This window comes from Enhydra lutris, unplaced genomic scaffold (genome assembly GCF_002288905.1).
Source record: "Enhydra lutris kenyoni isolate GAN:26980312 unplaced genomic scaffold, ASM228890v2 scaffoldscaffold70, whole genome shotgun sequence".
Classification (NCBI taxonomy): domain Eukaryota; kingdom Metazoa; phylum Chordata; class Mammalia; order Carnivora; family Mustelidae; genus Enhydra; species Enhydra lutris.
The window spans coordinates 7,619,276-7,632,610 of NW_019154154.1; the positions used below are offsets into that span (position 1 = coordinate 7,619,276).

General features: G+C 43.2%; 2 protein-coding genes across 2 annotated transcripts; both read right to left on the minus strand.

Annotated features, from left to right (window-relative positions):
- Positions 1–5,074: 5,074 nt before the first annotated feature.
- LOC111159861 (interferon alpha-1/2-like) lies at positions 5,075–5,614 on the minus strand. The gene has a single exon (XM_022522511.1). It carries the CDS (start codon positions 5,612–5,614, stop codon positions 5,075–5,077), a length of 540 nt encoding a protein of 179 aa, XP_022378219.1.
- A 5,498-nt stretch (positions 5,615–11,112) lies between these two features.
- Positions 11,113–11,826, minus strand: LOC111159862 (interferon alpha-1/2-like). The gene has a single exon (XM_022522512.1). The coding sequence runs from the start codon at positions 11,797–11,799 to the stop codon at positions 11,113–11,115; it is 687 nt and encodes a 228-aa protein (XP_022378220.1). The 5' UTR covers positions 11,800–11,826.
- Between the last annotated feature and the right edge of the window lie 1,509 nt (positions 11,827–13,335).

Below are 13,335 nucleotides of genomic sequence, written 5' to 3' on the forward strand. Positions count from 1 at the left end.
CACTGCTATTCAACATAGTACTAGAAGTCCTAGCCTCAGCAATCAGACAACAAAAGGAAATTAAAGGCATCCAAATCGGCAAAGAAGAAGTCAAACTATCACTCTTCGCAGATGATATGATACTATATGTGGAAAACCCAAAAGACTCCACTCCAAAACTGCTAGAACTTGTACAGGAATTCAGTAAAGTGTAAGAATATAAAATCAATACACGGAAATCAGTTGCATTTCTCTACACCAACAACAAGACGGAAGAAAGAGAAATTAAGGAGTCAATCCCATTTACAATTGCACCCAAAACTATAAGATACCTAGGAATAAACCTAACCAAAGAGGCTAAGAATCTATACTCAGAAAACTATAAAGTACTCATGAAAGAAATTGAGGAAGACACAAAGAAATGGAAAAATGTTCCATGCTCCTGGATTGGAAGAACAAATATTGTGAAAATGTCTTTGCTACCTAAAGCAATCTACACATTTAATGCAATTCCTACCAAAATACCATCCATTTTTTTCAAGGAAATGGAACAAATAATCCTAAGATTTATATGGAACCAGAAAAGACCTCGAATAGCCAAAGGAATATTGAAAAAGGAAGCCAAAGTTGGTGGCATCACAATCCTGGACTTCAAGCTCTATTACAAAGCTGTCATCATCAAGACAGTATGGTACTGGCCCAAATCCAGACACATAGATCAATGGAAGAGAATAGAGAGCCCAGAAATAGACCCTCAACTCTATGGTCAACTAATCTTCAACAAAGCAGGAAAGAATGTCCAACGAAAAAAAGACAGCCTCTTCAATAAATGGTGTTGGGAAAATTGGACAGCCACATGCAGAAAAATGAAATTGGACCATTTCCTTACACCACATACGAAAATAGACTCAAAATGGATGAAGGGCCTCAATGTGAGAAAGGAATCCATCAAAATCCTTGAGGAGAACACAGGCAGCAACCTCTTCGACCTCAGCCGCAGCAACATCTTCCTAGGAACATCGCCAAAGGCAAGGGAAGCAAGGGCAAAAATGAACTATTGGGATTTCATCAAGATCAAAAGCTTTTGCACAGCAAAGGAAACAGTTCACAAAACCAAAAGACAACTGACAGAATGGGAGAAGATATTTGCAAACGACATAGCAGAGAAAGGGCTAGTGTCCAAAATCTATAAAGAACTTAGCAAACTCAACACCCAAAGAACAAATAATCCAATCAAGAAATGGGCAGAAAGCATGAAAAAATTCTGCAAAGAAGACATGCAGATGGCCAACAGACACATGAAAAAGTGCTCCACATCACTCAGCATCAGGGAAATACAAATCAAAAGCACAATGAGATATCACCTCACACCAGTCAGAATGGCTAAAATTAACAAGTCAGGAAATGACAGATGCTGGCGAGGATGCGGAGAAAGGGGAACCCTCCTACACTGTTGGTGGGAATGCGAACTGGTGCAACCACTCTGGAAAACAGCATGGAGGTTCCTCAAAATGTTGAAAATAGAACTACCCTATGACCCAGCAATTGCACTACTGGGTATTTACCCTAAAGATACAAACGTAGTGATCCAAAGGGGCACGTGCACCTGAATGTTTATAGCAGCAAGGTCTACAATAGCCAACTACGGAAAGAACCTAGATGTCCATCAACAGTTGAATAGATTAAGATGATGTGGTATATACATACAATGGAATACTATGCAGCCATCAAAAGAAATGAAATCTTGCCATTTGCCATGACGTGGATGGAACTAGAGGGTATCATGCTTAGCAAAATAAGTCAATCAGAGAAAGACAACTATCATATGATCTCCTTGATATGAGGAAGTGGAGATGCAACATGGGGGGGTTAAGAGGGTAGGAGAAGAATAAATGAAACAAGATGGGATTGGGAGGGAGACAAACCATAAGGGACTCTTAATCTCATAAAACAAACTGAGGGTTGCTGGGGGGAGGGCATTTGGGAGAGGGGGGTGGGGTTATGGACATTGGTGAGTGCTGTGAAGTTTGTAAACCTGGCGATTCACAGACCTGTACCCCTGGGGATAAAAATACATTATATGTTTGTAAAAAATAAAAAATTAAAAAAAAAAAAGAAAGAAAATCTTTAAAAAAATGTTGGCAGTGGTGCTCACTCCCCTCGCCCCTGCATTTGGTTTTTGCTGCTTGGTTCTTCAACACTTTCCAGTCTTTAATAATCAAGAACATTGGGATTGAAACAGACTGTGGCCATAGGGATTTCAGGGCAAGACTTACTCTTTGTCATAGAGTAAGGAAACGGGTTTTTGACAGCATTAGAATCTCTGGATGTCCACAAGTAGGTTTTTGTAGCTGGAAGGGACATTCTAAGAAGAAGTCCCATTTTGGTCACCAAAATGGGTCACCTTAGTCGCATTTGGCCATCAGGGGGCTGTCTTCCTGGAAAGAGCTTCACTAGGCCACCCTTCAACCTGATCCTGCTTTCTGTTTCCTTTCAGCCACAGCTGCTATTCTATCACATTGGATGGAAATCCGAGCAAAGCCTCTCTTGCAGGGGGTTCTGCAAAACCTAGAGATTTCATTGCATTTTTGCCTTCTACTTGCTTTCTTCTGCTGCTCCTTTGGAAAACCTTTAAGATGAGATGACAGCAGAACAGAAAGCTGTTGTGTGAAAGGCTGAGAGGTCAAGAGAGTGAATGCGAAGGGGGCTGTGTGGACTTCTGCCTTGTCGAGGAAGGAAACTGTTAGGACAGCGGAATGGGTTCAGGAATGAGAGTTGGGGAAAGGTAGAGGGCACGGTGGGTGCCAGAAGGTTAAGGAAATAGCATGTTCTTCTGCACTTCCACCTAGATATTTATTCTCGACTCTCAGATGTTCGTAGAAGCCACCGTCTCATCACTGGTGATAAATAAAAACCCTTCTTGGCAATGGCGGATGAATGGGTCAGCCTTTCCTAGAATTCACAACAGAATTCCAGTTTGGGAGACTGCCTCCTTTGCAAGTCAGCTACTGAAGTGTAGGACACACTGTTCCCAAGAATTTTGGAGGAGGAGACAAACAATATTCTCATATATAGCTGTTAGAATTAAGATAAGACGACTGCTACCATATTTATGCCATTCCCTATGGAAGATGCACTGCGAGGTGCCTTTCAGTGCATGAGTTCAGTGAATATTCACTCTATTCTGTCATAATTGTTAAATCTGTTCGTACTCCTGAATTACATACAGCTCACTATTGCTCTATGGATTTCCATGATTCATGTATTTTCAGCTGATTTGACCAAAGATTTTTCATTGCTCTAAATATTACAAGAGAGAATGCCTGACCAGCTTCCCACCCTCATTTTTGAAGAAAGTCTGTCAGTGTTTATGTGCATGAGAATCTTGTCATGTGGATATCCACCAAACATTGTGGTATTCCAAAAATGAGGAAATACTAGCAGTGAGCAACAGAGAAGAATTTTTACCACATCAAACTCTCTAGTAAAAGCAATGGGATATTATGCCGCTTTAGTAAACAGGGTCACATGGCGGGGCTAAGGAACCTAATTAATGATGCCAAATAATTCCAGGAAACATGATCTTCTCCATAGTAATAGATAATTTGCTGAAGGATTGAATGAGTTATCCATTCCTGCCAAGTGAATTCTTAAAGTCGAGCAGCTCACAGATGTGCAAGGAATTAAGAACCAAGACAAGATAAACCACCATCAGTAGTTCAGTCATGATGAAAAATAAATACAACATTAAACATATTAACATGATTTGCAGAACATCATATCCATGAAATCACTCAGGGAAAAAGAAATGACATAAAAGGGCAAATTATGCGCAGAATAAGGAACCCCATTATTCCCAGATCCCACACAATATTCTTCTCCAAGTCAGATGCACTGACTTCTCTTATTCATGCTCCCACCCGCTCCAGCATAGTCTCTGCTTATGCATTCCACCAAACCGACTCTCAGGAAGGTCAGCAAAGGCATCTGTGTTTCTGACATAATAGGCAGTTTCAGTCCACATCTTCCAGGAATCCGCTGATGGTCTTCGAAGCACATTTACTTTCTTAAAGACACTCACCAGCATCCTCTCTTACCCTGTGCTGTATGGCCAAGAGTCCACCATTTCCTTTGTGGCAATTCTCTCCCGTCCTTTCAATGGTTGAAGAGCCTGAGAATCAAGTTTATGTCTGTTTCTCACACAACACCATCTCCCAGCGTGAGCACCTCTGTTTCGGCTTTACCTGCTAGATGTGGACCTCAGCCATGGCATTTCTTGTCAAAATGACAGCTCACCTCCCCCTGACACTGGACATACATGCCTCCATGTCTGCCAGTGACCTGTTGAGGGGTCTACAGCTTTTCTGTGTGCACTTCCTGTGTGCTTCAACCTCTCTGTTCTAGCAGCAGGTGAGAGAAGTCACTTCCTTTCCTTCTTCATTAAAACATTAAATAGGAGGTTTTTAGATCCCATCCCTACAGCAATCATATTTATATATCCCTACAACCAAAGATGTAGACATCAAGATCTGTATTTATTATGTCCTATAGCCCAAGGTCAACATGCAACTTGTCTTAGAGAAAGCCAGTTGTCATTTCCAACGTTAATGCAGTATGATGGTAAATGCATTCTGCTGTCCAATTTCCAATGAAGATACACACAATCAGACCAGGTGTTCCTCTTTGAAAACCCTTTTGTCCTTAAAGTTCCATAAAGAAGAAAATGATATACTGATTACATATAAAAATATATTTTATTATATTCTGCTATGTAAAGGTGTACATAATATTATATGAAAACTGATCTTATAGATATTTACATAAATAAGCATTTAAATAGATAAATAGACATGAGCAAGGTAATCTGTAAGCAACTACTCCTTGTAGAGTTGACATGATCTGAAAACACGTGACAAATTGACTGCGTTCATGACTTCGCGACCACAGAAATGAGAGTCTCTGACACGACAGAACTCCGGGATATGTGATGTTATCAGTCAGAGGGAATCATTTCCATGTTGAAATGGTCCCACTTCCTGCTCCTTAATTCCTTTTGCAAGGCTGTTGATGCATACAAGGGTTTCATGATCTCTGCTCAGACCATCTCCCAGGCACAAGGGCTGTATTGCTTCTCTCGCAGATAGAGGGAGATTCTCTGGAAGTAGTTCCTCAGGATGGAGTCCCCATTCACCAGGGGCATCTCTTCTACCCCAGCTTCCTGCAGGGGACAGGCTTCCAGGTGGCCCAGCTGCTCAGAAAGTCCCGAGCACAATTCCTCCAGGAGAGTCGTGTTCCAAGGAGCAGGTGAGGCCTCTGTGCAGAAGAGGTGGAAGGTCTTCTGGTTCGTCACATGGACGACAGAGAGGGCTTGAGCCTTCTGCAGCTGCTTGCTGTCAAACACCTCCTGGGGGAAGCCAAAGTCGTTTGTGTACTTGTCACAGGAGCTAGCAGACAGTCTCTTCATTCGTTGCAGGAGCATCAAGGCCCTCCAATGCAGCAGGCCATGGTCCTGAGGCAGGTCACATCCCAGAGAGCCGAGGAAGTGGCAGCTGAGCACCACCAGGGCCACCAAGAAGGAGCAGGGCAGGGCCATAGGGGATCCTACAGATGCTGTTGGCCTGGCTGGGGTGGGCATGTCTGGGACCCGTGGCTCTAGGTTCTCTGAACATCTTGTCTTGTGCGTGAGGCTTAAGTAGGGGGCATAGGAGTTTTTGATTTCTGAATGTTTCCCTTACTTTCTACTTCTCTTTCTGCTTTCCTTTCTACACTTTCTACTGGGGTTTAAAGCATGGGTTTCTCAACTGTTTCTTTTTCCTATTGCTGTCTCCTGTCACAGTCTTCTGAATATTTATGTAATTGAACCTTCCAACAAAATGTGGTAACACAGATTTAGAGTCTATATTGTTATGTATTTATAGCTCTGCTTCATAGATTAAAAAAGACAGAGTTCATTTTACTCTATTTAATTCAGAATTAAGATGGACTAAAAATTTCAACTGAAAGCTATATTTTAAAGCTAATTATTCTTTACTTGATATCTGAATATGATGAGTGACTTCTACATTTTTCTTACTTAAATGGGAATATAAAAGTACAATGCAAATTAAGTATTTCTAGAATGACATAATATTATCAGTGTCCCTAGATACTGAGAATCATTCCAAATTGAAAACAGCCAATGAATTTTCAAACATTTATTGGATGTTTTTTCTGTACTGTATTTTAGTATGGCCTCAATGAGAAAATGATTTTTAATTTCACTTGATGCTAGACAGTCATCAAGTTATTCTCAAAATATTTTCTCTATTTAGTACCAGATAGAATTCCTGATTCGATGAATACATTTTGAAGAATTAAATGATTATGTAAAATCTATTTTATTTGATTTCCAAAGCCCGCATCAAAACAAGGCTCAAACACGAGCAATGTCCACAAGACAGCCCATGGCATGTTGAAGCCTTGTTCCCAACCCTAACAACTACTTGTTACATTGTTGGAAGCAATTGGAACAATTTCCCTCAGGTGGGGGGATGCTGAAATGTGGGAGAGACCTTGAAGCTCCAAAGCAGGAAGGATGGGGAAAAACTCTGGACCTTCTGCTCACTTTTACCAGGAACCTATCTGCTGTTTTAGTTTAAAAAAAAAAAAAAAAAGGTATTTTTGTTGAAGTTCATGGCTTTAACACTAGCAGAGTCCGTTCATTCCAGGAAAGTTTTTATTTGTTTGTTTGTGTTTGTTTGCTTGCTCTGGAGGAGAATCTCCCACCAGGGGACAGACTTCTACATACAACATGAGCCCGTGTGCACACCTGGTCACTGTCTAGCCCACCTTGCCCCCTCGCTGGCAGCTCCCCTGTAAAGACTGTGACAGGCCACAGAACAGCAGCCTGCTGCTCCTATCTCCTCTCTGCTCCTGCCACTGTGACATCACCACAGTGGGGACATTCCCTCAGGTCAACAATAGTCACCAGGAGAAAAGAAAACAGCAAGGCTACTGCTAGCAGAGTTTCGAAAAAACCTGGAAATTTCAAACAACTTGTGTTTTTCTTTGTGGCTTTGTAATTGGAAGTAAAAGGGCCAGACAGAAACCACAAAGGAAAAGGAAGCAGCTGTGTGAATGGGCAGGGGAGGATCCTGAGGAGGGAGGAAGGAGGGGAGCTCACAGGAGGTTTCTACACTGAGGGAGGGGGAAACACTGTGATTGGAGAGTGAAAGGATGGGATCTCAGTGGGCATGGAGAAAGGGGAAACGTGCTGTACTAGAACATATAGAGTATGCGACATAGGTACAGTATCTGTATACATATTACTTTATTTTGTATCTAATTACATTCAATGGATAGGACACCCGTTCCCAATGGGTATTTTATTTTATTTTTTTTCACAATGATATTTTTGAGGATCAGCCCTTTGCAGTCAGTTATATGGAAAATGCTAAGAGAAGATAACTTTTTTTAGGGAAAACATAAGAATATAATCCCCTCTGTTAAACTCTCACTCAGTGGAAGATACTAGATGCTTTGAAATGGGCCACTTCATTATCACAACAGCTCTAGGAATATTTCCACCTCACTTTACATCTGCGGAGACTGAGCTACAGAGCATTCAAGTGAGGTTTTCACGATCAAACAACGAGGTGGAAGCAGAATCCAGATGCAGGGCACAGTCCTGTAGCCCATGGGATAAATTCCTGCCAGAGGTTCCTCTTGGGAAATTCTGAATCTTCCCTTCTGCCACACTTCCTGGAGATCATTCTTCCCTGGTTGCGTCCCACCTGCACTGGCTGCCCCATCTCTGTGCCCTTGAAAGGCTCCCCTTCTCCTTCTCAGCCTTAAATATCAAAGGTTCTCTGAAGCTTTAGGGCATCTTCTCATTCCACTCTCAGGTGAGACGGAAGGACTTTCAGTACCATGCCTCGATTTCCAAATATGCAAGACACATTGCGATTTAATGTCTCCAGGACGTGCATTGTTGGAGAGTCCAGACTCACCCCTGCATCTCCAGTGGGAAGTCTGCTGTCCCCTCTTCCTGACTTCCCTCCTTCAGTCTCCTGGTCACAGATCCCCTTGGCCTCTAGCACTGTGGAAAGGTAGCCTCAGACTATTCTAGAGTGATTGCTTTCCCCCCCCTCTGCTGGCAAAGCCAGAAGATTTCCCTCTGTTCTTCACAGGGGCAGCCTAGCAGAGATTCCGAAGGTACAACTCACAAACCTGTGGGCTCCACCAACTAGGGAGTTGTAACTGTCCAGTGGTAGCACACAGAGCCTTGAGCCATGCTTCCGTAACAGCTCTAGAGCCTATCACTGCCTTATTCTGGCGAGTGTGATTGTCTGTGCGCTCCTTTTTCTCCTGGTACCAGCGCTGAGACTGGTCCTGGGACCTCAGCTGTGAGTGGATCTAAGAAGAGTCGTTGTTTTTTGTCTTCTTGCACTTGGGGGTTGTTGGTTTGTTCTTGTTACTGCAGCTGTGAGGTAGGAAAAACGTTCCAACTGGTTCAGTGTTGATCCAGAAACCAGAGGATCCTGCAATACGTGAACATGTGAACAACCTCAGGCTAGATCTGTCCTGAGGACAGAAGCCCTTAGGGACAGTCCTGTCACAGACACATTTTACCCACAATGCTGAGTAACTTAACTCAACACATTGTATGGCTGAAGCAGAAAGAGGAGTCCTTAGAAAGATGGAACTCATGGCTATATGACTTAGTGTTGTAGGTCAAGAATATCATTTCCAGGTCCCTTTCTTGCTTTCTTCCTTTTTATCATTTCCCTTTCCTTACGTCTTCATTTGAATACGAAGAGATGAGTCCCCCTGATTTTGACTCAGACTTCTTCCCAGGTAGTCACTCTGTTTCTTCTGTCTCAGATGGAGATGGATTCTCTGGAAGCACATCTTCAAGGCTAGGGCAAGGGCCCTCAAACCCAGGGGAGGCTCCCCCACTCCTGTTCAGGTCCCACACAGGTTTCCAGGGTTCTGGCTGCCCCAGCAGGGATGGGTTCAGGCAGCAAACAGTGGCGCCCAGTGAGGAAGAGGGTGAAGGTCAGCTGCAGCATCTTGTGGAGGACAGACTTGGCGTGGACCTCCTGGTACTGGCAGCCACGCACCTTGTCCCAGAGGAGGTGTCCCTGGTTCAGGAGAAGGGACTGATGCTCCTCCTTTGTGTCAGAAGCAGCAGGCCCACCTGTGAAGGTGCCCGGGGCCAGGAGGCAGCTCACAGCCCAGAGCTGAGATCTGACTTGGGGAACCAGTAGGAGCCCAGCAGAGGGGATGGGCACTGTACCTGAGGGCTTCTGGTGGCCTGGTGGAACAGTGGGGGGTGCCTTGGCCCCCAATTCATCTTCAGTTCTTTCTATTCATGAGTCTTCAATAGAACAGGGTAGTTTCCATTTGCAGAATGTTCCAGTACCCTTTTCATGCCTTTTCATTTTTGTTTGCTTTTCTTTATATATGCTTTACATGGATTAAAAGACATTAGAAGGCATCACCCATTTCAATTATTTTTTCATTTTTTCATGGATGTTTAATTAGCCCAAAGAAGGTAAATTTCCCAGATCTATATTCTATCTATAGTCACTAGCTTCTGTTCTGTTCCTCGCCTTTCCTCCGCCACCAGTATGGTTTCTGGTGAGTGATTCAGTCAAAACAGCTGGTCCCGGGGCACCTGGGTGGCTCAGTGGGTTAAAGCCTCTGCCTTCGGCTCAGGTCATGATTCCAGGATCCTGGGATCGAGCCCCACATCGGGCTCTCTGCTCGGTGGAGAGCCTGCTTCCTCCTCCTCTCTCTCTCTCTCTCTCTCTCTCTCTCTCTCTGCTTCTCTGCCTATTTGTGATCTCTGTCTGTCAAAATAAATCAATAAAATCTTAAAACAAAACAAAACAAAAAAAACAGCTGGTCCCCGTGGTCATAACCCTTCTACTTCCCAGATTTGTGGACCCTTTCCATGCACCCTTTGCAATGATGTCATTCCTTGAAGACTTTCTCAGCTTTGAAATAGACTCTTAACCAATATTCGCTCTTATGCTACTGCCTTAGGGACATTCGACCTTTGTTTGCAGTGTGGTTCTTTTCTCCCTTAATCAGGGGAGGCTTGAGGCACCATTTCTCATTCTACGCTCTCCTCCCAGGGAACCACTTAGCTCCTGGGCTTTACGTGAATGGAATGGCTTGTAAATGGCAGCACCTAGGATCCATTTTGTTTGTTTTGATTTGTTTTGTTTTATTTTTTTTAAGGATTTTATTTATTTATATGACACAGAGAGACATCGAGCACAAACAAGGGGAGTGTGAGAGGGAGAAGCAGACTCCCAGCTGAACAGGGAGCTCGACACAAGGCTTGGATCCAGGACCCCGACATCATGACCTGAGCCAAAGGCAGACACTTAACCAACTGAGCCACTCGGGTGCCCCTGAACAATCCATTCCATAAAGAATAATCGCACTTGTGTGTCTACCATTGTGATGTAGAATGTATCTGATGCTTTTCCTTTCATTTCCTGACATGTCTGCTTCCTTTTCTACTTACAGAATTCATATTTTCCCTTCTTCGCACACTTCCCTTTAACATAACTGATATTACTTCACTATGATTTTTGTTCTGAGGTTAGATTTTCTACAAAATCCAAGATACCGACACATCATTGGACTTGTGAAGTCTGCCTTTTCCGTGAAGACAGCATGCAAAGTGACTTCCAGGGAGTCGATGCGATTACTTCTAATGTGAAAATGAAATAACGAGTGAGTGAGTTGTACAGTCTGTTCTTTCATTAGGTTATAATCAGACTTGTTTCCTGCTTCAATAAGAAACAAACACAAGAAGTTTTCTATAGAAACATTTAATGAACAGAAAATAAAGAATTTAATATGCGTAAAACATATACAATTCTCTTAACCACAAAGGGTAGGTACAACTAATATAATACAATAAAAAAATAACAAATCTTATAAATAGTGAAATAAATAAATAGCTAAATAGGCAGATCAGCATGGTCATCTGAAAGCAACAGGTGTTTGTAACGTTGAGTTCAAGTTGCCTAATACTCCTGAATACATGTGACAAATTGATTCAGTTCATGTCATGATGGCAGCAGAAATGAGAGTCTTTGACACTACAGACACATGGGAGTGTGATATTGTTATTCAGAGAGAACCATTTCCACGTTGAAAGGGGTGTCCCTTCCTGCTCCGCAATCTCTTATGCAAGGCTGTTGATGCATACAAGGGTTTCATGATCTCTGCTCGGACCATCTCCCAGGCACAAGGGCTGTATTGCTTCTCTTGCAGATAGAGGGAGATTCTCTGGAAGTAGTTCCTCAAGATGGAGTCCCCATTCACGAAGGGCGTCTCTCCCACCCCCGCCTCCTGCAGGGGACAGGCTTCCAGGCGGCCCAGCTGCTCAGAAAGTCCCGAGCACAATTCCTCCAGGAGTGTCGTGTTCAAAGGAGCAGGTGAGGCCTCTGTGCAGAAGAGGTGGAAGGTCTTCTGGTTCATCACATGGATGACAGAGAGGGCTTGAGCCTTCTGCAGCTGCTTGCCATCAAACGCCTCCTGGGGGAAGCCAAAGTCGTTTGTGTAGTTGTCACAGGAGCTAGCAGACAGTCTCTTCATTCGTTGCAGGAGCATCAAGGCCCTCCAGGGCACCAGGCCGTGGTCCTGAGGCAGGTCACATCCCAGAGAGCCGAGGGAGTGGCAAGTGAGCACCACCAGGAGCACCAAGAAGGAGCAGGGCAGGGCCATGGGGGAACCTACAGATGTTGTTGGCCTCGCTGAGGTGGGCATGTCTGGGACCCGTGGCTCTAGCTTCTCTGAACATCTTCTCTTGTGCATGAGGCTTAAATAGGGGACAAAAGAGTTTTTCAATTTCTGAACGTTTCCCTTACTTTCTACTTCTCTTTTTGCTTTCCTTTCTACACTTTCTACTTGAGTTTGGAGCATGGATTTTTCAACCATGTATTGTTTTCTTTAAGTATTATCCTTGCCTCCAGAATCTTTTTGGATGTTTTTAAATTGAAACTTCCTAGAAAACTTAATAGCAGGGAGACACAGTATATGTCATTATATATTGTATTTTTGTCTGTGCTTTAAGATTAAAAAAAAAAAAAGAGTGTAACGTTTATCCAAATCAGGGTCCAGAATGACTAAAAATTTTAAGCTAATAGTTATATTTTAAAGCTATTGATGCTTATGTATATAAGTAAACTTGATGAGTGACTTATAATTTCTTTACATGTATACAGTGTAGTATATGGAGTACATATGCAAATTAACAATTTCTAAAAGGACATAATGATTTCGCTCTACCTGAACATTTCCAATCATTCCAGATTACTCAATGCAAGTGAAAACTGGAATTATATACTTAACATGGGTTTTCAGTGTATGGAATTTGAATGTTACCTCATATGACAGAATCATTTTTTTATAATTTTTATTTATTTATTTGACAGAGAGATAGATACTGAGAGAGTACAAGGAGACAGAGCACCAGGCAGACAATGAGGGAGAATCAGGCTCCCAATGAGCAGGGAGCCTGATGCAAATCTCCATCCCAGCACCCAGGGATCATGACCTGAGTGGAAAGCAGCTGCCCAACTGACTGAGGCACCCAAGCACCACGACAACGTCATCTTTATCTTCACCTGCTACTACGTACTCTGGAAGGTATTGTCAAAAAGTTTTTTTCTGTTTAACACTAGTTAACTACTGAGGTGTTGAATGAGTTTTGTAGAGCTAAACCATAAAATTTAATGTATTTGTGTTTTCATTTTCAAAGCCTGCATCACAACAGGCCTCAGACATCAGCAATGGCCGCAAGACACCACTGGCAGCTCACGAGTAAGAAAGATCACCTGTCCAGTTAAGACTCTGAGACCCAGGAAATGATGGAGAGAAACTCCTCCAATCCTAAGGGATTCCTGTTATCCTGAGATTTGTCACACTGACCTTGCAGACAGTTTGTTACCTCCAAGAATTCTGTGCCATTGTTCCTTATGTAATATCCACTAAAACCAGTGAACGACAATAAATAAAATGGTTTTGTTAGAGCGTTCCAAGGCATTGCAAATGCCTCCAGTAGGAATCCTGGTTCCCTTCTGGGAAGAGGAGGTGTCAAGGTTCTATTTCCAGATGACTGGATTTTCCCAGCAGCACCTCACTGACTAGGTAGTTATCACCTCTACTAACCTCTTTCCTCTGCAGTGACTGAGTGTCCTGCATTTGGGCTCTCTTGGTCTCATCCCTGAGGACAGGCTCACCATGTCCGGAGGACTCTACATTCCCCTACTCTGCAGGGGCTGGTTTCCTTGTTAGCAAAGCACTTAATGCCCCTGGATCCTTGCCCTTGCCTTTGCCCCTGGAGTGTTT

What these genes read in the sequence shown, in the direction of transcription:
- LOC111159861 (XM_022522511.1), bottom strand. Translation starts at nt 5,614, where the DNA reads ATGCCCACCCCAGCCAGGCCAACAGCATCTGTAGGATCCCCTATGGCC.
- LOC111159862 (XM_022522512.1), bottom strand. Translation starts at nt 11,799, where the DNA reads ATGCACAAGAGAAGATGTTCAGAGAAGCTAGAGCCACGGGTCCCAGAC.